This window comes from Typha latifolia, chromosome 12 (assembly GCF_019914945.1).
Source record: "Typha latifolia isolate L0001 chromosome 12, TyphaL0001v2, whole genome shotgun sequence".
NCBI classification, from domain to species: Eukaryota; Viridiplantae; Streptophyta; class Magnoliopsida; order Poales; family Typhaceae; genus Typha; species Typha latifolia.
This window is the reverse complement of record NC_133097.1, coordinates 6,438,182-6,462,370: the sequence shown is the minus strand read 5'-3', so window position 1 is coordinate 6,462,370 and position 24,189 is coordinate 6,438,182. Positions and strand designations below refer to the sequence as shown.

The window sequence follows — 24,189 nt, the reverse complement described above, 5'->3', positions numbered from 1 at the left end:
GCACATACTAAAACCAAGGGAAGCATGTCAGAGACTCAGAATAAATCATTTGAACATCTCTCTTGCAGTAACACATACAAGTATCCTCTCACATTGATACATTAATAACTTTGATAATTTTATGTAAATTAAAGAAAAAACATGATATCCTTCATTGTCCACTATTACTCTGTGAGATCATGCGTTATTTTTCAAATTTCATAAAAGATGAACTCTGATTAGGAAAAAAGACTGTGTGATAAAAAAATTGAATTCTATAGGAAAGACTATCGTACAAAGAAAACGAACATCCATGACATGGAATAACTATATTATCACAGTTCACAAGAAAAGAGGACCTGCATGGTAGATGACCATCCACTACTCAAGGAAACGAACACAAGTAAAAGAAACTAGAATACACTCTTTTTAGGTCCACAGTTACAAAGAATCATACTTATCGACCATCCCATCTTTGACCATGTCTTTAAACATTTCCTCTGGTACCAGTCTCCACTCAACGTGATCAGTCATAACTAGCATTAAGAAATTTCAGCAATTCATTGCGGTTGTTTTCTGCCAGTTTGTCTTCCTTCGATTTGTCAAGCTTGAGTAGGATCTAGAGAAAAACAGAAGCCAATCACAGATGATGTTAAATACTTAAATGCATTTTTGGCAACTTAAAAAGGGATAAATGCTCACCTTTTTCCCAGAAACTGCACTTCGCCGCACACCATCCTCTTTCTCACGTCCAAGGAACTGAGAAAAGAGATACTTAAGAAAACAGAAATGTAAAAAGAAAAAAAAAAATAATAATAATAATAAGCTGATGATAAATAGCACCCAATAGCTTCTGCTTACCTTGGAAAGCTGTACAGGACTGCTGCGCCGCTCAGACTGCTGCTTCTATATAAAGCTCCCGTAGCCAAAAATCACCAAGCCAACATGAACATCCAGAACAAGCCAATCCACAATACAGTTACCCGTTTGCAGACCACAGCTCCAATTTCAAAGAGCCAACCCAGAAACAGGCAGCAAGTAGTATAAGGACCCTCTATATAAGAATTATAAACCTAGGATATCCTAATCATGAGGCTAAGCTCCCCTATTACTGACAAAAAAATTGACTTATTCATCCAAAATAATGGTCCAGAAATTTGATCAGGAGTTGGATAGTTCAATCAACAGGAATATTAAATGCACAAAAGGACTGGTGCCATGTTAGGCCAATAAGTGATCCACAGAAAGGGTATACAGCAAGTTCAGCATTACCACAGATTTAAGGATGCTGAAATCAAAAAGGTGATCAAGATCATGTCACTCTGCTATAAGTTCAGCTGATCTAAAGCACCCTAAAAACATAGCAGGCCAGGGTATAGACAGCGATCAATATGCAAAAGTTTTTTTTCCTACTGATTCCAACATTATTGCTAAAATTTATCATCGACCAAGCACACTAACTGAACTATTAGCCAATTAGGTAAACTAAATTACTTAGTACTTGAATTATATAACGCCATACCTCCTTATCCTTTGGTTTGTGCTGTTTGCTCCGATGACTTCTGCTTCGATCTCTCTCAACCTAAATTTAATGAAGAAAAGAGAAGGCAGCAAATTACGTACTCTCATACATCTTTCAGACATAACTGCATCAAATGAAGTAATACCTTCTTTGATTTTTCATTCTGTTTCCGTTTCCTTGGCCTGCTATGCGCCTCTCTTTCACTGTCAGAAGAATTCTCACTGCTGCGTCACAATAAAAAGAATGTAGAGATATTAAACACAATGAAGAAAACAACCAAAACAAAATTCGAATTCAGAATAAGTTCAGATCAAGATTCATTTAATTACGATAATGAAAAGAAGATATAAAGACTTGCAAAAGATGACAAAAACCCTAATATTGTCTCTAAAGATCAGACTTTGCCATCGAAACAACTCAAATTTGTTATTTCTTATCCCCCAAAGACAATAGAAAATTCCGCTAAAACAAAAAAAGGAGAGAAAAAATTCTTTAGGTTAAGCGCAATTAAAATCGAAATCCGAACCCTAACTATGAAGAAAGAGATGGGTTAAATCCAAGAACCAAGCTCGCCTGTAGCTATCGCTGACTGAAGGAGAGGAATCCCGGGAAGATCGACGCCTCCTCTTCCGCCTCTTGTCCGACCGGTGGTCCCTGCGGGGCTTGAGGGCGTCCTTTTCCCCACGGCGGCCGCGTCGGCGGCGGTGGCGGCGATCGCGACGAGAGGGGGAGGATTCTCCGGAGGAGGAAGGGGATGAGGAATACGAGGACGAAGAAGAGGAAGAAGACGACGAGGCGACCATGGCCGCAGGCGTTGCGTCGAGAAGAAAAAGGCGATTGTTTTGGCTTCTTTTTTTTTTTCTCTGCTTTGGTTTTTCTATCATCACAATTTTTTTCGCCACGTGATGTACACGTGGCTAAACTCGTGAGGATATCCTTTTCTTTTCCTTTTTTTTATTCTTGTTTTTTGAGAACCAAATTATTCATTAAAAAAAAGGTGCATTTTAGTTTTGATACAATCAAAGTCGGGATTAAGCACGAGTAAGAGTTAGCCCCATCCTCGAATTATGAAAATTTATAGTCTATAGTTTTGGGAGGATAATGTATAATATGTTCGAAAAATGTGAAATCAAAGCGATTGTGTCGTACAGACTTCTGCGGTCTTATCTAAAAGCTAGAGACTTAGAAATCCATCACATTCGACAATACTCTACCCAATTTCGACTCATTTATTAAATTGATCAAAAAATTAAGATCCAAATATAAGTTAATCGAATTTGATGAGGATTCAATAATAAATAATTTGGATCCCGTTACACCCCCTAATGCTGGGCCATTATTCGCAGTGAAAATGTTTGATCAAAAAATTAAAGTTGATAACTATATAATAGCCTCATATAGTGTGACAACAAGACTTGCTCCTTGTACCTAAGAGGTACAGATTTACATTTTAGGAACAATCTTCTCAAATTTACGAAAGATTAGAGGTTTCGCCTGCGAGTAGTGTAAAACTAAATTACAACTGAAAAATTGTTCTATTGGTCAATTTAACCTTATGACAAACCTAAATTTGTTGCCCGGAAATGGTTTTTGTATTTTAGATGATTGATGTCAAGCTTACAACTGATTATAAAAAAATATCAATTTCTTCGGAGCATTTTCTTCTTGTGCTCTAGTTGATGAATGCACATTGTTCAGAAAAAGGTTAGGATTATGGTGATCATGAAAAGTTCTGAATAATTTTGTCAGATTTGGTTGTTCTCTTGTATTAATTGCCTTTCTTGTTATCGATGATCTACCTTAAACAGCTGCTAATTATGTCTTAATAGATTGAATTATAACTATTATTTCCAAAGTTCCAATATGACTATTATGCTGACTTTTAAGATTATTCTTTGTACTATGAGGATTATTCAGTCTGAACACAGTATTGTTATGTTTCAGAAAAAAAAATTTTGATCAGTTTTAACAGAATATAATTGCAGAACTTGCAGACCTGGAGAAAGAATTATGACTTCCTTGAGTCTAATTACATCTCTTAGCTTGTAGTTTATCAGTATAATACGGATTAGTAATCCATATGAATATGATTTAAATCTAGAGAAAAGAATCAGAAGAATGGAAGAAGAACTGTCAGAAGACTTCAATTTCCTTGAAATTAAGCGACCTTGAATTTTCGACAAAAGCTGGACTATTCAACATGGAAGTTTGTGAGTTCTAGAATGATCAGGCCCAGTGCATTTGAAAACTACTTATCTGCTTCAAAACTGAAAGCAGAACCATAACTAGAATGCTATGTTGTTTCGTTGTGCTATTCCAAATGTTCATACAAAATACAACTACTGTTCAGCATAATCGAAAAAATTATCTTTGTTAACTTTAGTCTAATCATTGTTTGGTTATTTTCAGGTACAGTTACCTCAGAGCATAAAGATATCAAAGCAGTAAAAGTTTTTTTTTTTATTCTTAATCCTTTCAGTGATTAATATGAACACATTTATAGGTCACAATTTTAACATACCTCATGGCATACATGTGATTTTTGTACAGGTTAAGTTCATTAGTAAGCTTGAGAATGGAAGGGAGGCTTTACCTTCCCCTTCTCTGCTACTATAAACAGATATTTTTCTGCATTGAAGACAAAGAAAGACACAAGAAGATTCAGAATTGTAGACCATTATTGAGCTTGAAATTTCTCAGACAACTTACTTGTTTTCATTTATCTTTGCAACTTTTCTCCTTCTTGGTTCCAGTAATGTAAGACATCTCTTGAGCAATTGTTCATTTGAGTGATCATCTCAATAAGAGTGACTTCCAGCCAACTATTCTGAAAATTTAATAAAGTGATTCAGGTTGATTCCTAGACTAGTTACCAATTGAGTTTCCTTAAATGTGTAATGTTACACATACATGAGAAAGTCATGAAGAGCTGTTAAAAAACTTTTGGGGCAGTAAATTCTCCAATTCAAACCAACCAAGTTCACAACTTTGATCACTTTAATAAAACAAAAGGAAGAGGGAAACAATTACACCAGAACAATCAAAGAAACAAATCTAAAACAATCCAATTCTACATTATCACAACATAAATCTCCTAGTTTTGAGTTATGCTTGCACTCTATACAACATATCCTCTTGGTTTTATTTACCATCTAAGTGATTCTTCTATTTAGAAAATGAATAAATACACTACTCTTGGTAAGATTAGCTGAACTTTATTTAGCCAAAAAAAAAGCTTCTATGACATAAAGGTCAACTCAGAAATTTGCATGTACATTGGATGGATACACCTGAAATGTGAGCCTTGACATGTTACCAAAGAAGCAATCAAAGAGTTGAGGATTATAGAGTGATGTGGTGAGAGAGGTGAAGGTGGACACAACCAAAGAACACGAGAAGCACAAGGGCTATAAAAATCCAAAGGAACAGCAAAATTGTGCCTCTAGGATGATCATTCATGACCACAGAAGCCATCACTACTTCCTCCTTAATCTTCTTCATGATCGTCCTCACTGCGTCCTCCGCATCTTCCTCCACTTTCCCCAAATCTTCTTTAATCCCATGTAATTGTTCCTCCATTCTTAGTTTGTTCTCTAGTTTGTTCTCCACCTCTATGGACTCTATCAGCAATGGTTGCTTCTCTGCTTCAATCACCTCCGCCGGCCAGACAGCGTCAGAATTCGATTTGATTGAAGAAGCTCCGGTGCTATCTGATCCTTCCTCTCCTACATCACCCTCTTCTTCTGTTTCAGATGATTCTTTTACCTCGTCTTCGGATAAATTTGATGCGCTTCGTTCTTCTTCTTCTTCCTCCTCATCCTCTCCTTCTTCCTCTGCTAAATCCTCCAAAGCCTGTTTCTCTTGTTGAGTAAATAGTAGTTCTTGAACATTATAATCACAAACACTATCAGCATCGATCTCAGGATTCTCCTGAACAGGATGAGCTTTGCATGAGAAAAATCTAAAGGGAGATAGAAAAGATAAACAAATGAAACAAACAAATAGATAGAATTTTCAACAAAATCACCTTAACTTCCATTAGGCTATCAGTCAAACGATCATCATCCCTGAACACTAAACTCATCAGCATGGCCAACAGTCTTTAGAACACACAGAAAGCTAATAAACTTCTCTAAAAAGAATTTAGAAAAAAAAAACATCACCTATGAGTGAGCTCAAGAATAGACTGCAGCCCCTTGCTCTTCTCAGGAGCCTCTTCTTCCAAATAAGCTTCAGTCTTAGGTTTCATCGCCGCCGCTTCCCGTCTTCTCTTATCAGCATGAGCACGATAGGCCGCAAGGGCCGCTCCGGCCGCCGCAGCTATAAGCGCTCCGCCGAACACCAGAAGCCCAATTCCTCCTCCCCCACTTTTTACCTCGATCTTTGCTCCTCCATGCCCCCTCCTTCCTCTCTTCCTCTCCTCCTGTCTTGTATCCGTTGATGTTACCATGATCAAAAATTGGATCTTCCTCTGCTCTCTATGCTCAAAGATGTTAGTTAGTGGTTAGCATCGAATTTTTGTTCCTATATAGAGCCAGGGTTCTTGAATCCTCCCCACCATTTGCGTTGCTTTTTTGTTAGCTGTGGGGAGTTCACATCGGAGTACTTGGCGGCTCTCAATTGGCCAACAAGAATCCCGAGGCAGGGAACTCATGCACTCGGGATTGCAGAGGATCCTACACTGCGAATCGGCATAGGAGTTCGCGTTGGCGGCGGATCCTGAGTCGGTTAGGGATCCAGCCGTCGGACCCGGACCGAGCCAGGATCCGAGTCCGCCATCCGGGTACGGCTCCCAAGGGGACGGAAGCTTCGAGAATGTCGCCACGTGTGCATGTCCAACAACGTTCACTACTTCCACATATCAGAAAAGGACGGCGGTTAAAAGGTTGGAGAGGTGATACTTTAAATTTCGTGCAGTTGGCTGGGTACTTGGCAGGTCACGATTTGCTACTATTTACATCTTATGGTTTAATTATGAGTATAATCTTTTGGGGATATTAATTAAAAAAATATTCTAAATTGACTTGTTGTCGCTTAATGAAGAAGGGTTAACAATGTAATGCTCTAATCAATCTCTCGTCAAATAATTAAGATTGCGACGAGAAAAAGATGCGTAAGAAAATAAAAAAAATATCTTCCAGCACACGCGCGAGATGATGAGAGAGAAAAAGTGCATAGAAATTATATTTTGGTTACATTTTGTAACGTGAAAGTAGTGCGGTGCCAAACTATGCTACGTGTCACTCTCTATTACAGTAGAAAGTTTTGGGGAAATTACATTTTACTCGCCTATAATATTTAAATTTAAAATTAATATTTAAATTATTTTTATTTTTATTATATTTCATCAATTTATAGGTCGAATTTGAAAATAACTACTAGAGTCATGGTTATAAATAAATAAAAAAGTTTTCCAACTCATTTAGAAAAAATATAATAAACTAAATTTTAGATAACAACTATATTTTTATTGTTTTTGATGTGTTTAGATTAAATGAGTATTTTTAATTTTGATATGTAAATTAATTTAATTTGATAAAAAAAATAATTATGTTAATTTAAATATAACTATATAAAAATAAAATTATAGAGATTTGAAATAAATTTCGATAGAACCATGTGGGAATATATAGTTTCGCCGTTTTTCTCTTTATACTTTATAGATTATAACTTTGTAGACTAATTATAAAATAAATAAAAGAAGCTAATGTTTTCTAATATATAACTTAAATAACTGAATGAACTCTCTCGAAAAAGACTACAATAAATTTAAACTATACAGACGTTGCGTTAAGAGTAATCAAATCAATGACCAGTTATTGGGCTACAAAGTTGAGATGCAATATTAAGCATAATAATTGTCCACAGAAACCTTCATTCATTTATAACCAGTCACCGTCTGCATTCAAAGGTCAATTGAATGCACAGCGAAGCTTAATGCCGATATGCCACCATAATAAATTTGAAATATTCCTTGTTAGGTGTAATGATCTTGGACAATTTATTGGCACTGGCTTGTACCTGCCATTGGTATAGTTTTACTTTAGATGAACTGAAGCTAAAAGTTGAATATAGTTTTACTTAGATCCATGATGAGTAAAAACAACCTTACAAACAATCACAAAATCAATTGAGCTACTTGGAGACAACTAGATATGAGTAGTTGCATGCCAAACATGACCTTTGTATGAGACCTTAGCATTCAAACATGAAGTTAATAAGAAGTCCTGATCTGTACATTATAAGAACATAGGCATTGGGCATATTAAACATGCACTTCATATGAGATTTCACAAGAACATAATCACGAGTGCGATAACAAGCAACAAGAAAAGCAGGTCCTCAAGATCAAGCACAGCAACATCCCTGAGAGATTTACTGGCTGCAGATTGTCTGAATATTATAAATCTAACAAACCGGGAAACCCAGGCAAACACTTTGACTACATTTTTACAGATCTGGTTTTCGGTGCGTATGCCAAATGGGGCGAGGTTCTAAACTTAGCCCTTGAAAACTAAAGGCTTGTTGACCCACCTAATTCTGCAACCGTGAGTCTGCAACATCTGGAGTAACTCTGAGGAAAGAACATCCCTCAATCCACTAAGCAGCTTCAGCTTCTTCAGCTTACCACAAGAAGCTCTTAGTGCAAGCTCAAACCCCTCAATTGACACCCAGGAAAGATGCACAAGCTTCACATCCTGAAGGCACCGCAGACTCCCGAGCAGATTGCACAGGCCCAAACCAGTAACAGGGCAGTACGATATAGTAAGCTACAAAAAGAGGAAATGAAGTATGATTTCCATCTTCCTTTTAATTGAAAAGCAGTAATGGAGATGTTAGAATTTTTACCTGTCTAAGATTTAGAGCATATCGCGCAAGAGCCCATAAGCCTGCATCATCCACAGAATAACAGCGCTTCAAGTCCAATTCCACCAAACTTTTGCAACCAATGGCTACTGCAGTTATACCAGAACTCGTAATACGGGCTAAACCCCTTAACTCAATGTCTGATAGCTCTTCTAAACAGCTAAGATTATTTAAGCCATTGTCCGTGATCTGAGTGCAATAACACAGATTTAACCTCCTCAGCCTCTTGCAGCCGCTTGCTATAGCAGCCAGCCCTTCGTCAGTAACTCTGCCACAGCTGTGGAAACAAAAGAACCCATGATTTGCTATTACAATAAGAAAAGGCAAACCTATTAGAGAAAAGAAAAGATGATCATGAATTTTTATTCTAGTTACCGGTAAAGATCAAGTTCTAGGAGCTCTCCGCAATTGGATCCAATATGAGCAAGGCCGTTGTCTGAAATGTCTGAGCAAAGGCCTAATTTCAATGTCGTGAGTTCAGAACATGCAGACAAGAACTTCAATGCTGCAAAATAAAGCATCTCATGTAAACAAAGTGTAACTAGGAGAATGGAGATCAGTGAACTATTTTACAAATAAAATTTAAAACCTGTGTCATTGACACCACAATCAGTGAGATCTATCTCCTTGAGATTGGAACAGCAAGTTGCAATCCTCTCAAGGCCTTTTTCAGTTATTAAAGAGCAAGACTCTAGCAGGAGACTTTCAACCCTCTTACAATTATCAGCAATTGAATAAAGGGCATTGTCAGTGAGATGATGGCAGCACGTGAGATCAACTGTTCTGAGATCAACACAGATAGCAACTAGCTCAGAGATACTTTCATCGGTCACTCCCGTGCATTTACTTAGCCCAATCTCAACCAAGTTTTTGCAACTGCCACCGATGACCCGAAGGCTTGAAGATGAAACTTGGAAGCCGTCAAGTTTCAATACAGTCAATGTATTCTTCACGCAACTCAATTTGGACAGGAAACTTGATTCCAGATCCTAATATATCCCAATTCTTCAGTAAATTCAAAAACCATAGGGGAAAATGACAAGAGAAGAATAATGATCTAAGAATATAAACTTACAGGAAAGCAGTCGCCAGCATTAATTTTCTGCAGGCATTGGTTTCCTTCAACCAGTGATGTTAAGCCTCGTGAGCTGACATTGTCGCACCGCGAAACGTCAATGCACTGTGAACAAATATATTATATGAATAAAGCTAATCCTTTTTCTAGGCTAAAAGTGAAAAATCCATTCTACAATCTGAGAAAAATAAAAACTATTTCATAGATGAAAATATATTGAATAGTAATTTCAACAAATTTAAAAACTAGATCTATTGGAAGGAAGAAAAGCAGCAACATAGAAGCACAGGAACTGTTTGAAAGAATAAGGACCATGTCTAGAGAACAAGTAATCAGCTGACCGCAACTTCCAGCATATATTTCTTGAAAATTCAAAGGCTAATATTTCAGATTCCAAAACAAAAACAAAACGAAAAATGACAATTAAGAAGCTTGAGAATCACCTGCAATGATTTGCTCCCATTGCTAAGTAATTGTAACCCTTCATCGTCTACAAAAGAGCATCCAACCATATACAAATCTTCGAGTTTCTCAAGAGAGGATATAGAACGAAGGGATTCATTGGTCACCTGAAATAGAAAATCCAACCACTTAAGCTTCTTCCCAAACATTAAAGTTTCAAAAGAAAGAAATCTATATTGAAATTTGGTAATTGTACATAGAACAAGAGAGCCTTTAAAGCAAATTAAATCATCAGAATCTAAAACCATAAATGTGAAGCTAAACAAGTAAACAGATTAAACCATGTTCACGAACTATGAAAATATTAAAGGAAAAATATCCAAATCCATGAAATGGACACAACTAGATCAAATTACCAGCCAAAATTCAGAACAGATATTCACATTAGAGACATAATTTCCTGTAAAGCAAAATTTAGCTGTCAGACTATGAATCTAAAGTTACACAGAACGAAGACAGACCAAGTATTTACAAGCCATGTAAAGAATAAGAACAAAACACCAATCTTGAGGATAGAATTAGATCGGATTAACATTTACTAGCGACAGCTAAAAACACAATTAAGGCATCTAAATGACCCAAAGATGCGACTTTTCCACTTAAACAATAACATACCACACTTAATGAGACTTGTTAAGTCTTATCTCCCCAAGATGCGATCTTTCCACTAATAGTATAATTTAAACGACCTACTAAGAGAAATCCTATGTCAGGAAAAGAATCAGTGAGCCCACCTTGAGGTAGGAGATATCCAGAAACTTGATCTCCGGGCACTTCTTAGCGAGGAGCTCGATGCCGATATCCGAGATCTCGAGACACCATTTGATCCCGAGCCTTTCAAGTCCCGGGCACCCGACAGCCACCTTAGCTAGCCCTACGTCGGTGATCGCGAGGCACTTATCCAGCCTTATCTCCCTCAACCCCTTCGCCTCTGCCAGCGCCGCCGCCTCCCGGTCCCCGACCCCGACAGAATGCGACAAATCCACCGTGTCCAGCCTCGGGCACGCCGCCACCAGCGCCTCCAGGCCCCTCCACCCCAGCCTGTTCGCACGTGCCAAGCACACAACTTTCAACCCTTCCGCCGCCGCCGCCACGGCGGCGAGACACGCATCGTCGATCGACGGGCAGGCCGACAGATCCAGCCGCTCTAGCGCGACGTAGCGGCGCAGCAAAGCCGGCAGCGTCTCCCTGCGCAGCGGCCGCAGCTCGCGCCGGTGGAGCGACTCGGCGCGGAGGAACCCGCGGCTCACGAGCCGCCACGACTTCCGGTCCCGCGGGTCCCGGATCCGGTCCAGGATCTGGATCAGGAGATCCACAGAAAGGACGGTCGTGATCGCATCTGAGGGCAACATACGGCCATCTCTCGTCCTCATCTCTGTGGGGAGTTCCGTCGAACGGTTGGCGCTCATGTGGGGATGAAGAGAAAAGACGGGACAGGGACGACGGGGTGGAGGAGGGGGAGGAACGGGAGATCGAACCTGATGTGTCTGCGGAGCAACAGTATCCCTCTCCACGAACACATCGTATATGTCGAAAGGCACTCGTTTATCCTATTACCCGTCTTTCTCACAAATCGAAAACCGGCAAGCGCAGCGGAAACGAGACGGCCGGCGCGGAGAGGAGAGGAGAGGAGAGCGTGGTAGAGTTTGGGGCAGAAATGGGAGGAAGAAGAACGAAGAATGCAGAGGAGAACCCTGACCGGTTACCGCCTACACTAGGTGCGCTTATCACTTAATCAAAAAGACGACGTGACCAAAATGGGGTTAGTATTGAGATGCGATAGCGAGAAGATGGAAGCGGAAACGAGGGATATTTTGGGTAATGTGGAGGTTAAGGGTTGACGAGGCGAGGTGGGATTGGAGGAGGTGTTACGTGGGGAGGTGATTTAACCGCCCCCAAGTACAAGAACCGTCCAGGTTCGTGCAAGCTGTTCTCCACCTGTCGTTATCCTCTTTTGTTTTCTTTTTCTTTTTTTCCATCCCCCCCTCTTACTTACGAATTTACGAAGAAGCCCCTAGATTTGTTTGAAATTTCTAAAATTGTTTGTTATTTTTTTTTTGTTTCAATTATTAAGAGATAATATATTACGATTAGCTTAGGACACACGCACTCGTTATAATTCCTGGATGAGTATTTGAGCGACAACTTTGACTCATCTTGGATTAGATATTAAAATCCCTTTTCTATGAGATGGAGAATTGAGAAACGCAAGGCAAAGTCAATGGATGAGGTTCATTGATAAGCTTGGAGGAGATGATATTTATATATATAGCTTTGTCAAACCTAAGGATAAACAATTTTAGGTTTAAATGTCTTTTAACATAAAAATCAAATATTACCTAATAATTGAATTTTACCCTCCTCAGGCTAAGCTCCCAATTCGATTATTTAATCTCATTTTCTTAGTTTTTATTTTTTTAAAGAGATATAAAAAAATATAAAAAGATGTTTGGTTGCTGATCGATTCAATGACGGATAGAATTTAAAAAAAAAATTCGGATACGGGGTCGGATATATTTTTCGGATACGGATATCGGATATCAGTTTACCCGCATTTTTTAAATAATTTACAGTTTTTAGCTTGCTTATTTAAATAGTAAATATTAATATTGTTACTAATATTACGTTATATATTATTTATAGAGATTAATTTCTCTAATTTTATAAATTTGACATACAACAAAATTATCTGTCATAAAACGCTTAATAATTTTTATATTAATTATATCTAAATAAAATATTATAATTATTTTTAATTCAATCAATATTCATTTAAGATATGATTCTCTATTCGAAAATTATCCGTATCGGTTTAGTTACGATATGGTTTTAAATTTTGCTATCCGTTCAATATCACTAAAAATATGAATCTGGGATGAGCACTATTCGATCCGTTTTGACCCCTAGATTTCTAAACTCGATGATTCAATCATAATAGTCTTAAATTTTAAATTATTATTTATTTTTGCGTTAATTATCTAATATCTATTATCTTGCCTCCTACTTCTCCCTCTATGTTAAGGATGAAATATTTTTATAGTACCTAGCATTAATCACATATTTTTTAAAATAAAATAAATAAGAGAAAGTATTTAGAAATTCATTTATAATTTATGAAAAATATAAAAGAGTTAAATAAATTTTAGTCCTCAAACTTTATTGTTTATCTTCTCATTTTTGACTAAACTAAAAGTATAAATATTATTGACTGACAAAATAAATTAAAAATTATTTCTCTAATTTAATTTAAAAGAAGATTTTATATTTCTATTCAAACTGATAATAAATTTTATGATTAAATATATTTTATAATTATGTATTTATGTCAAAAATTATTTTCATCTCCTTATACTTATGATTAAAATATAATTATTAATTTTTCTATCAAATTTAGCTGAGCATCGTAATTATTTTAATCAGTTAGCAGTATTATCTTAAAAAATTATGTCTTCTTTAACAAACATAACAGTATTATTTTAGTTATTTTGGCATCGTCCTGAACAACTAGTTTGATACTTTTTAAAATATAAAGATAAAATAATTTAAAATATATATATATATATAGAATAGTAAAATATATTTAATATTATATTTTAAATTTAGAAGACACAGATTTAATTTTGGATAGAAAATTAAATGATTGCGTCTTACTAGTCAAAATTAGGGGGAGTGTCCTTATTCCAAAGTACGGACGATAAAATATAAGTAATGGTTGAGTAGTTTAGGTGTAATTATCCTTAGGGCATCCATCCTTTCTCCTAACAAAGTATAGCATTCTATATACCTATATATTAACAAAAGGCCGAATTAATGAATAAAGTAGGCGACTAATTGAGTAAAAAATATTCCACCGTCGTTTCCGCTCTAGGTGTCCATTTCCGTACCCTGGGGATGGCGCAGAACACCGTGGTCCCCACTAACGTGCGCAGGCCCGAGGCCCCGTACTCATCTAAGGACGGGCGTACCTGCTCCTCGTGGGCCCCGCCGTCCACCGAATCGGATTCATTACACGTAGTTTTAGGACCAGGAAAAGTGACTCCGAGGCAGTTTTCGTCACGGAGGAACCGTCGTTCCTCGCGGGTACCGGGAGGGCGTATTTGAGAGGAGGTGCAATTAGGATTCGACGGATCGTCGTGGCCCCGTTGCGCGAAGCACGGGAATGGATCCAGCAGGCTGTTGCCACCTGTCCCCAATATTAAGTGAGAGAGTGATAAGTGCACCCACTTCTCTTTGAAATCTACTCCCTCTTTATCTTATTACTTTTTAGTGAACTTTGCATATAACCCACTGACTTTTAAAGAAATTATGATTTGCATACTTACGAATTAAGCTCTATATTTTAGCGAGATAATAAATTAGATTTAAACTACCCACCGTGAAAATACTCGATTAAGTAGATATATTTTATTTTTAAAATTACTATAATACTTTTATTTTTAAAATAATTAGAATGCCCTTAGTATTACTTGGTTGATGGTATTTTTATAATTTTTTTTAGTAAAATTAATTTAATTTAGAGATTTAATTAAATTTAACTAATAGATTTAATATCAAGGTCTTTTTTGCATATATTCGCTAAATATAAAACCAGATTATAAATAGTGAAAATATAATATATAAACTATAATTTCATTAAAAGATAGGGTGTTACATGCAAATTTTCTGAGTAGTTAAATTCATATTCGTCTTTATTATTTCTAAAATAAAAATTTTATTTAAAATAAACTTATTTAAAATAATTATTATATTTAATAACTAAATAATAAAATCTGAGTAAAAATGATAGATGTACATAATTTATTTAAAAATCTTTATACCCAAATGGTGCAACTAGACTTGTATGAGATCCCCGACCATTGAGGAAGACAAGCTCCATGTGAGCCCCTCTTTGCTGGGCCAGTTTCCCTTGTGACACAAATTTTTAATAAAATTTATTAAAAACACCCTAATATTTAACTTTATTCTCATTCACATCTTACTCCGAGTTAACTTTTTAACCTAACCAACAGGAGTAGAGATTATTCCATTACTTGGAAATTATTTGACCTAGAAGAGAGTCTAAGTGATAAATATTCATATGATAAGATGTGACTAATAATTAATGGAGGGGAGGGTTTGAAAGTTTCTCATTTATAGGGTTGGTGAATGGTTAGTGGATTAGTTAATCTATTAAAACAACTAGATGAGCCATGCTACCACTTGAATTAGTATAATATTGAGTCCAAACTTTAAGAAAAAAAGGGTTAGGTAATTAGTGTATATAATACTATGGCTGTATGTGTATTTAAGGGCTTCCAAAAAGTTCTATTCTTTGAAAATGACTGCTAGGATTGCCATTTTTTAATCATTGTCAGCAATCCAGATTATTGATTATTCTATACTTTGTAACTCGTGGAGTTTTTAGCTATCATCATTTTAGTTCCTCAATGTAAAAATGGGCACCAAAGAGTCTGGGTGAACTTAAAACCCCTAATAATTGTTATCCTCTCGCATATCTCAGGGTGTAAACTAGCCGATCAAGCTTGAATTGACATTAATTTTGAACTAAAATCATTTCAATTCGAGATAATTTCGAACTTGAGTCAAGCTCGAGTTTAAATAAGCTGTTTAATTAACAATTTTAAGTCTTATCAATTCAAGCCATTTTTGAGTCCAAACAAATTTGAAATAAAACCTTATTCAACTATATATATATATATTGAGCCGGCTCCAATTTAACTTCGAGCCTAAACTTCAAATTTTTGAGCAGAGCTTGATCGACCTTTATCTACCCAAACTCAGCAGGCTCTATATCATTTTGACAGCCCTACTCATAATCCTGTAAGATGCAAACATCAAGGGCCAAGCAACAAATCTTGGAAACCTAGAAAGGGGCATAGGAATATAGGATTGTTAAGTCTTCTACTATTTATTATGGCAGGGATGTGCTTGATAGAAACATGGTATCAATAATGCAGTCAGTATAAGCCTAAGAGCAAATAACAATCTTCATTGAATAGCAAAGAAGAAGATGAATATTCCCATGTAAGAACTTACACAGAAAAAAAGAAGAAAAGATTCATATTTGCTCCAATCCAGACTTATTATGTTATTAATTTGGAACTTTAAGGAGCTTGCAAGATGATTGTTCATTGTATAATAGCTTGCCTATACAAAAGCTCCTTGCCATCAGCAGGTGAGTACTTAGTAATAGGCTCTCTGCCATCATTCCTCTCTGCAGAGGCTAATACCTCTGCAGCATCCAAATACCAAGGTTGCAGGTGGGGAGATAAAGAAGAAGATGATGAAGGAAGCATCACAGAACCCAAGTCCCTCTTTCCTGTTTGCACTTCGCGGAATCTCCTCCTGGCTAACAGGCCAGCAGCGTCTTCTCTTCTGATCTCTGATATAGTTCTGGCAATAGACATGCACAGGAGCAACACGAGCACTGCATCCTCTTCTGGCGAGAACTCAACTGCAAGCAACTTCCAGTTTAGAAGTGCAGTGGCTTTCCCATCTGGATGCTCTGCGGTCGTTCTAACTAGTGTGAAGTATTGGTCTTCGACTTCATCTTGCTTGTTTGATGAATTAGCCTTCTTTACTTGGTATTGCAATCTTCTCCCTCCGAGCAAGATTGCCTGCACAAAATTCAGTATACGCTAGATACCCTCTTAAAAGATTTTGAAGACAATATTCTAATTCTCTTTGTCAACTAATTTAAACTTTGATTTCGGTACACCAAGTTCACTGGGTCCTATGACAGTAACCAAGCTAGAAGGATAGCTACAGAGAAGTCAAATATCAAGCAGCATGAACTGCTGAACAGATAACAAGAAGCTTCTTGATGTCTGAGCGAACAGGTCAATTGCAGCAGAGGATCGTCTTCATGCAAAAGACATTAAATTTGGAATGTAGTATTCTCTTATATTTTAACTTAACATGCACCAGATGCAAAACAGGAAATGCATCGTCAAACTTTCTTCATTCTCTGAGGATAAAGTAGATGCAAGAATTTTCTTTTCTTTTCTACATTCCCCTTAAATTTCCTGCAATAAATTTGGAAATGGTCAGGGTAGATTGTATTTACCTTCCGACATTAGACCAAAGCCCCCCAATTACTGCTTCATTTACATCTACAAACAGACCTAAAGTGTTTAAAATCATTATTCCAGCATACCATTACATGGCATCAGCAAATTTGATTCCATGAAATATTTCATTGAAAGATCTTAGAGTGAATAACAACGGCTAAACCATATCATCAAGAAATGATGCTCTTCATTGAATGTTATGAAACAACTGAGGTACCAAAGCACTCTTATAGCAGAAAATATCACAAACATGTGCCTATATCTGTAGAAAGATTGACATTGATGTAGTAGTCCCTAGATAGTCACAGAGAACATGATTATCTGGGACAGTGAACATTTTCAGGTAAATATTATCAATAAGCAAACTCAAGATAGTTTATATCTGTCTCTTTTAAGTTTATAAATTGTCCTAATTATGCATATGGAAGACCAAAACAAGAAGAATGAGAAATTTACACTACCTTTTGTGTAGAATCCTCATTTTCCAGGTGAATACTCAGACCATCCTCCCATCGTATGGTTAGGAGTTCTCCAGTTGATAGACACCAAGTTGTCTTCTTCTCCTGCAGATTTTCTTTCTTAGGTGTTGCTGTGCCCACTACCTTCTCTACATCACAGGGAAACACCCAGCATCTCTTAATCATATATTGCATGAAATATATGACGCATTGAAGCTCTAAAATTATTTTTCAAACCTGAAATTGATTAAATGGATAAGGAAACACAGTACCAATAAAGGTATAATTTATTTATGTTGTGAAGCAAAAGGTAGATAGGTGTACGCAGGTAAACCAAAATCGCTTCAGTGCATCACCAAAGCACAACTTGAGTGTCTTGCTCAGTTATAAGAGAAGGTAGTTTTTTATTACTTATAATGAACTCTTGTTGAATCAGGCCATCTCGTACCAGGAGCAAAACCAACAGAACTTGCAATGTACGACCATGAGCCTTCCCGAACTTCTGTGATTCTGTCCTCCAGTTTTACTGCTGTTGGAGTTTCAGCTCCCCGTCGCCAAATTCCTCTTCCTACTCTGCACAAATTACAGGAATCTTAGTTAATACCGTAACCACAAATTCAAACTCATACTGCATAAGAATAAGGAGACAAATCAACCTTATCCGGACCACAAAACACTCTTTTCTGGCATGATCAAGAACTGTGCGAGACAACCAACGGCCTTCTTGTGGATGGTAGCCTTTCATTCTTAGTATCACATCAGAAATCATTGCACCACTATCATCAGTCACTCTATCAGGAACACACTTCAATAAGTATGGCGCCTGAATGGGGGGTGTCACCGATGTCATTGCTCTCATTTGCATGTCTACTTCCCTTGTTAGAGTGAAGGTGGTTGCACGCAACAAATCAATCCATGAGAAGACTACAGTTTTGAGCAACTTGCTACTTCTCAGGCAACCATTTCCCCGCCTCCGGAGCTCTATGACAATGCCTCTGGTGCCAAACTCACAGTAAAGATGCCATCTCTTGCGCCAATGTTTGGATGATAAGTTGTATGCTTCCTCGTCAATCTTCAATGATCTGTGAGACCTCAGAGTTCTTAGCCGCAGGAATGTCTTGTTTCCATATCTTTTCCCCTCCAGTTCTCCTTTGAGGAATACATAAACCTGTCACCACAAAGTAATGAGATATGCCTATAGAGCCTTTGCACTAAATTGACATGAATTTAGAAGAAACCAGGTACTAAATTGACATGTTTATAGAGAAAACCAAAACATACTGCAGTAATAGTAATCCTAGAAATTAGATTGATGAACTAAAAGTTTTAGTTATGAACTACATAAAGTACATATCCTCAAAGATAATACTAAGTATAGAACATGACTATCATGCCATAATACGAGTGGAACCAATTCAACTGGATAAACCAAAATTTTCATCTATCTAAAAGAAGAAAAATCAGGTATGTTTCTGACATAAATTGGATCATTCTTATCATCCAATGTACCATCAGCCCCACACGAGCTTTGGTATCACTAGCATGAGACAGAAAACCAACTGATGGTAAGTTCATCCGATTGAGTTCTTGTACAAACTTGCAATCCAAGCAAAGAATGATAAGTAAATGCATTGATGTTTTAAGCAAGTCAAGAAACTGGAAAAATTACAAAACTTATTATAGCTTTCTCGTATAAAAGTATAGTATAACATGTTAATGATGGTCCGAGATAGGTGCAACAGTTCAAATAGACCAAATAAGAGGCAAAAGCATGTCTGAGAACTGTGTTCTGGTTTAGATTTAACAGAGTTGCACATCGCAATACTCAATAGGAAAATAGCTAATTTTAAGTGCGTCATTTTAATCAAATGATCCGAGTAAAATAGAGAGCAATACTCGATAGGAAAATAGCTAATTCTAAGTGCCTCATTTTAATCAAACGACCGAGTAAAGTAGAGAAGCAACAGATTGGAATATCATGTTTATAACGTCATATTCTCCTGCGAATAAAGAAGATGATATTTTTTGGATGTTGATTGTGCATTTGTGCATTTTGACACAGTTACAGCATGAATATGCCTGCGTTGATAATTTAATATGACTGCATCATCAAGTGAGAAAAGTTCTAGTATACATGGATCACCAAATTCTATTGTGCTTTTTGTCTGGTAGCAAACTTCATATTGATCAACTTACCAATCTCACCAAACACCAATGAGACATTAGGTTCAAGTTCTAATCCGGCTAACAAGGAGATAAAGTATCCAAAGTGCCTGCCAAGTTGAACTTGAATCCAAGCAATTTAATTACTTCAAAATTACTCTCATTTAGGCTTTTTATTGTAGTTCACTCCCTTTCTTGCGTATCGTAGTTACTTATTGCCTCCAGTTTAGATCTTATCCACAACACCCATTGGTACATCCAGGTCACTCCTACATGGTTCCAGAATGTTGCAAGACCTAAAAATTTATGAACATAGCAAGGCAACAGGTAGGATTCTAACTACATCAATACTGGATCTTAATCTGAAACCGATAGCAAATATCAAAGCATCCTAAAGTAAAGATTTAAATGTAGATCAGATTAACAAATATGCGCAATCACACATTCCGATATCTTATCGGGTTATCGAGAATCGATAAAGTTAGCAGTAAATATTAAATCATCCTAAAGTAAAGATTTAAATGTAGATCAGATTAACAAATATGCACAATCACACAATCCAATATCTTATCGGGTTATCAGGCATTGATTAGGTTAGCAGGATAAAGATATCCTATCGGTCAACCTATAATGTTTGTCTAGAATCTCAAAGGAAAACGACATGGCCGCCATCCACTATTCATTTCCAATTAGGACGAATAATTGGAGTCCTGAAACTTTCCAATCGAGGGAACGAACGGAGGAACGAAATTGGGAAACGATACCTCCATTAGTAACCTCGGCTGCAGCACCTTGTACCGGCGGTTGACGTCCACTTCTACCGCCTCCCAGTTGAACACTTCTCGCCGTGCCGCCAACTTCGCCACTGCATCGATTTCCGCGCCTGACCTCTCGTAAGGTTCGTCGTACGCCTCTTCCCATGCCCTACTCGTCTCCTCGACCTCCTCCTCCTTCGCCGCCGCCGGATCCCCGAAACCCACCACCCTCTTCTCCACCTCCCCCAACCCTTCCGTATCCCTCGCGTATCTCCCTGGAAAGCTCTGATGTTACCACCCACCAAACCCATCAGATCCATCAAAAACCCCAAAATCCACATAGAATCCCACATCAAGATCAAGTCTTTAGGACAATTCACCTGGTGGGCGAGCCACATGAGGAGGATATCCGAGGTCGGAACCAATCGAACACCCCTTCTACCTTCGAATCGCTTCGCGAGGTGGAGGAAATCCAAGTACCTCCGCTTCGCGGCGACGAGGTACACAGTCTCGGACACGAAGGGGTCGGCGAAATTGGAATGAAGGGAGCGATACTTCGCGACGATTTCAAAGAGCTCGACAATTCCCTCTCCGTCTCCGTCCTCGGGAGCGGGAATCTCGAGGTCGAACGGCTCCGATGGGTACTTGACGGCCCAGATCTCGCGACACCGGTCCGCGGCGTAGTCCTCGTTCTCGTCGTCGAAGATGGCCGGGCGATCGATCAGGTTCCCGAATCTCGAGGCGCAGTACTCGCGGTAGGTCGCCTGAGGAGAGGAGAGCTAAAAGTTGGCATCCCCAGAGGAGGAGGAGGAAGAAGAAGTAGGGCAATTCGGGAATTTTGAAAGGCCTACGTGATTGAGGCGGTGGCAGTGCCAGACCCATTGGACGTCGTGCGGTGGGAGGAGCATCGGGATCTCCGCGGCCGCCGACGTGAGCTCGGCGATCAACGGCATCCATAGCTCCTCGTACCTGCCCGGGAGAGGAAAAAAAGAGAGACAAGAATCCATCAATCAGAGCCGTCGATTGAGAAGGAGAGAAGCGAAGGAAGGATGCGGACCGTCGGATGGATCGGCGGAGCGTCGGGGGGTGGTGGTGGAGAGAGGAGGCGGCGAAGGAGCGGATGAAGGAGAGATGGCGACGACTGGCGGTGACCAGATCCAGCGATAGGCGGATGCGGTCACCGCCCGAGATGCTGCCGCTGCTCTCGCTGCGACTCCGAGTCCGGTACGAGCCGGACGAGGAGGGCGGTGCGGTGATATTCTCACCCGCCATTTGTCTCTCCGCTGCGGCCAATAGAGGAGTGAGAATAGATTGGTCCGAGGCGGCGCGTAGGAAGGTGTGCGTTATTTAGCAGCAGCAGTTTAAGTATATACACACTGCGACGCCTGTCGGGATCCTTTGCATTCCTTGTTGTCGGAATATGTTGTGGCGACCAATTATTTGGCGGCGCCAAGTAATGAGCACTACGTTTGTAGGGAATGATATATTAGTATTAATAACATTATTATTCCTAAAATTCCTAAAATGTATGAAATGGCCTCCTAAAATGTATGAAATGGCCCCACACACTCCCCACACCCCACACACACACAAATATTTTTGGACAAATAATAATAATTAAGAGAATAAAGGAGTTCTTTCCACGTGTATTTTTTTATTATTTATGAACTCATAAGTTTAAAAGCTAATATGGTCTCACCATACTAAGCTATCTATTTTATGCTTTAAACTATGCGTGTTGTCGAACAATTGCTCCGAACTAAAAACCGCTGAGACATGCTCTAAGCCGTCACGTTGTCAAATTGCCCTTCTAAGTCAATCGTACTACCAAGTCATCAATCGTTGTCAAATAATTTTTTTACATAATAATTATTTGGGGTTGGAATCGATTTTATAATCTCCTTAGTCACGTAAAAAATTACCGAATAATTCTAGTAGAGCTTGTTGGTATCTTTCCACATAAATGAGGGGAGCAACATAATACAATACCATCTTAGATTGGACAGATGCTATGGCCTCAAATGTGAGAATTTCCTACAACCTAATTACTTAGTATCTTTCTAAATGTGGGCAAGTTAGAGCTTTACCTTTCCTCTTGGATAGGTGAATAGTTAAAAGCTAGGGTGAGCTCTCGTCTTAGGTGTTAAAATTTTGGGACGAAGAATTATGGTTCTTAGTCACCAGGACCTGGTGGAGTGGATTCAAAGTAAGCTCTCCGAATAGAAGCAGAGTACCTTATCACTGGCACGGTTTGATTTACCTTAGTGCAGTTGGTGCTCTCCACTATGCCCTTCTACTAGGTGAGATCAACTTAGATATTGGACTCTATCCTTGATGCCATAACCAAGATTGCTCGATCCTTCCTTTGCGAAAAGGCAACAAACCAGTGAGGCCTCCACCTCATGGGGTGGGACTCCATCACGACTTCAAAAGCTGCTGGCGACTTGGGCTAAGATGTTTTCACATGATGATGAGAGCTTTACTTCGGAGCATGTGCTTAGTGTGTTACGTCAGTGACACACGTATGCCATGGGTGGAGATTGTTCTACACAAATATGGCGAGCTGTCGTTATGGAAGGAGGGGAAAAGGAAGCAAGTTTTGTGGCTTTAGAGGGCCTTGACACAGACCGCCAAGGACTTGAGTGGGTGGATTTTGGCGATTTGTTGGCAACAACAATAACACATTGGTGCTCCTAGACTTTGGATCTCTATAGTGTAACTTATCCGCTAGCCTTGTGTAATAGTGATCTCTGCATTCAACTTGGAGTTCAAGTTGGAGGAGCTACTAGCGCTTGGAATGTGGAGAAAATAATTAGGTCCTTTGTTGCTGACTTGGCCTCTCAAATCTATGTCATGTATCGAGGTAGAGAGGACCTGGAGCATCTTTGGGCTTGGGTGCCTACAAAAGATAGCAAAGCTAAAGCCTTCTCTATTTATGCCTACCTTAAAGGGAATAAGACCACAAATTGGTCAGCTGGGTCATACTATAATGACTCCCTCTACTTTCTAGAGTTAAATTGTTCATCGGGAAGGTCATATGGGGGAGAATTCGACCGAGCCTATCTCTACAACATCAATTGTGGGCAAGCTGACAAATGTAGACTTTGTGGGCTATTTCAGAAGAGAGGCGATAACCTATTCTATGGATGCCACTCTGCTAAAGAGGTGTGGGCTAACATGGCAGACACAATTAGTGTGGGGCTGACTTCGAATCAACTAGATGTGAACTCGATTACTAGGGAATAGAATGAAGATTGCGAGCTAAGTGGTCGTATTAAAGCAGCTATTGCCTTAGGTATTTGGGGGATATGGAAAGCTAGAAATAGGAAAGTGTTTGATGGGGATTTGGACTCGCCATTTATTATGGCGGGCACTACAGGCCGCCTATGAGTATAGGCAGACTAGATCCACCAAAGAAGAGGCACCGCCACTAAACACCGGTGCTTGCCACGTAAGGAAGTGGAATTAGGGTCAACATAAATGACTCGTACACGAAGCATGATCACCAAGGTGGTGTTACGACGAGAACGATCAATTGCTTATAGTTGGCGCAGAGCCTATTGGCAAAGAGTCCCCTATGACAAGTGAAGCCATAGCACTCATATTGGACATTCGGGAAGATAAATAAAGAGGCCACAGAGTCCTAGTAGAATTGGATGCAGAAGATGTAAAATCTAAATTTTGCTGGGTCAACGACCAGTGCCATGGAGTATCCCGGGGATTGTAAAAGAGTGCGAAAACTTGATGAATTCGCTCAGAGTCATTAAATTTTGTCATGTTTATAGATTTAAAAATAGAGCGACGAATTGAATAGGCAAATATGGGAGGAAAGTAGTTG

At 38.6% G+C, this 24,189-nt stretch overlaps 4 protein-coding genes across 6 annotated transcripts; all 4 read right to left on the bottom strand.

Moving 5' to 3' along the window:
• Nucleotides 1-236: 236 nt before the first annotated feature.
• On the bottom strand, nt 237-3,796 carry LOC140798663 (uncharacterized). Of its 2 annotated transcripts, none has more exons than XM_073152645.1 (6): nt 2,075-3,796; nt 1,647-1,725; nt 1,502-1,561; nt 841-885; nt 682-738; nt 237-598 (listed from the first exon to the last, which is right to left on the bottom strand). In XM_073152645.1, exons 1-6 carry the CDS (start codon nt 2,383-2,385, stop codon nt 506-508), a joined length of 645 nt encoding a protein of 214 aa, XP_073008746.1. In that variant the 5' UTR covers nt 2,386-3,796; the 3' UTR covers nt 237-505. The 2 variants fall into 2 exon arrangements, with proteins under 2 accessions (XP_073008746.1, XP_073008747.1); XM_073152646.1 differs by having other exon boundaries at nt 1,647-1,722.
• Nucleotides 3,797-4,696: 900 nt separating this feature from the next.
• Nucleotides 4,697-6,105, bottom strand: LOC140798662 (uncharacterized). The gene is made up of 3 exons (XM_073152644.1): nt 5,665-6,105; nt 5,529-5,568; nt 4,697-5,431 (listed from the first exon to the last, which is right to left on the bottom strand). Exons 1-3 carry the CDS (start codon nt 5,949-5,951, stop codon nt 4,844-4,846), a joined length of 915 nt encoding a protein of 304 aa, XP_073008745.1. The 5' UTR covers nt 5,952-6,105; the 3' UTR covers nt 4,697-4,843.
• Nucleotides 6,106-7,757: 1,652 nt separating this feature from the next.
• LOC140798763 (F-box/LRR-repeat protein 3) lies at nt 7,758-11,659 on the bottom strand. Of its 2 annotated transcripts, none has more exons than XM_073152795.1 (7): nt 10,640-11,659; nt 9,887-10,012; nt 9,444-9,548; nt 8,958-9,357; nt 8,744-8,873; nt 8,351-8,645; nt 7,758-8,271 (listed from the first exon to the last, which is right to left on the bottom strand). In XM_073152795.1, exons 1-7 carry the CDS (start codon nt 11,312-11,314, stop codon nt 8,002-8,004), a joined length of 2,001 nt encoding a protein of 666 aa, XP_073008896.1. In that variant the 5' UTR covers nt 11,315-11,659; the 3' UTR covers nt 7,758-8,001. The 2 variants fall into 2 exon arrangements, with proteins under 2 accessions (XP_073008896.1, XP_073008897.1); XM_073152796.1 differs by having other exon boundaries at nt 9,087-9,357; nt 10,640-11,642.
• A 4,209-nt stretch (nt 11,660-15,868) lies between these two features.
• Nucleotides 15,869-21,687, bottom strand: LOC140798959 (glycine-rich domain-containing protein 2). The gene is made up of 8 exons (XM_073153051.1): nt 21,409-21,687; nt 21,203-21,320; nt 20,732-21,115; nt 20,361-20,636; nt 18,090-18,601; nt 17,882-18,006; nt 17,437-17,582; nt 15,869-16,522 (listed from the first exon to the last, which is right to left on the bottom strand). Exons 1-8 carry the CDS (start codon nt 21,621-21,623, stop codon nt 16,034-16,036), a joined length of 2,265 nt encoding a protein of 754 aa, XP_073009152.1. The 5' UTR covers nt 21,624-21,687; the 3' UTR covers nt 15,869-16,033.
• Between the last annotated feature and the right edge of the window lie 2,502 nt (nt 21,688-24,189).

Excerpts from the sequence above, each read along its gene's own strand:
- LOC140798663 (XM_073152645.1), bottom strand. The coding sequence starts at position 2,385 with ATGATAGAAAAACCAAAGCAGAGAAAAAAAAAAAGAAGCCAAAACAAT. Across the intron at positions 739-840 it reads GTCCTGTACAGCTTTCCAAG|TTCCTTGGACGTGAGAAAGA; the intron begins GTAAGCAGAAGC and ends CTCTTTTCTCAG. Across the intron at positions 599-681 it reads GTGCAGTTTCTGGGAAAAAG|ATCCTACTCAAGCTTGACAA; the intron begins GTGAGCATTTAT and ends GTTTTTCTCTAG.
- LOC140798662 (XM_073152644.1), bottom strand. The coding sequence starts at position 5,951 with ATGGTAACATCAACGGATACAAGACAGGAGGAGAGGAAGAGAGGAAGG. Across the intron at positions 5,569-5,664 it reads ATTCTTGAGCTCACTCATAG|GGATGATGATCGTTTGACTG; the intron begins GTGATGTTTTTT and ends TTTAGTGTTCAG. Across the intron at positions 5,432-5,528 it reads ATAGCCTAATGGAAGTTAAG|GAGAATCCTGAGATCGATGC; the intron begins GTGATTTTGTTG and ends CATCCTGTTCAG.
- LOC140798763 (XM_073152795.1), bottom strand. The coding sequence starts at position 11,314 with ATGAGCGCCAACCGTTCGACGGAACTCCCCACAGAGATGAGGACGAGA. Across the intron at positions 10,013-10,639 it reads TGGATATCTCCTACCTCAAG|GTGACCAATGAATCCCTTCG; the intron begins GTGGGCTCACTG and ends TTTCTATTTCAG. Across the intron at positions 9,549-9,886 it reads ATGGGAGCAAATCATTGCAG|TGCATTGACGTTTCGCGGTG; the intron begins GTGATTCTCAAG and ends ATTTGTTCACAG.
- LOC140798959 (XM_073153051.1), bottom strand. The coding sequence starts at position 21,623 with ATGGCGGGTGAGAATATCACCGCACCGCCCTCCTCGTCCGGCTCGTAC. Across the intron at positions 20,637-20,731 it reads TCATGTGGCTCGCCCACCAG|AGCTTTCCAGGGAGATACGC; the intron begins GTGAATTGTCCT and ends TGGTAACATCAG. Across the intron at positions 17,583-17,881 it reads TTCTGTTGGTTTTGCTCCTG|AGAAGGTAGTGGGCACAGCA; the intron begins GTACGAGATGGC and ends CCTGTGATGTAG.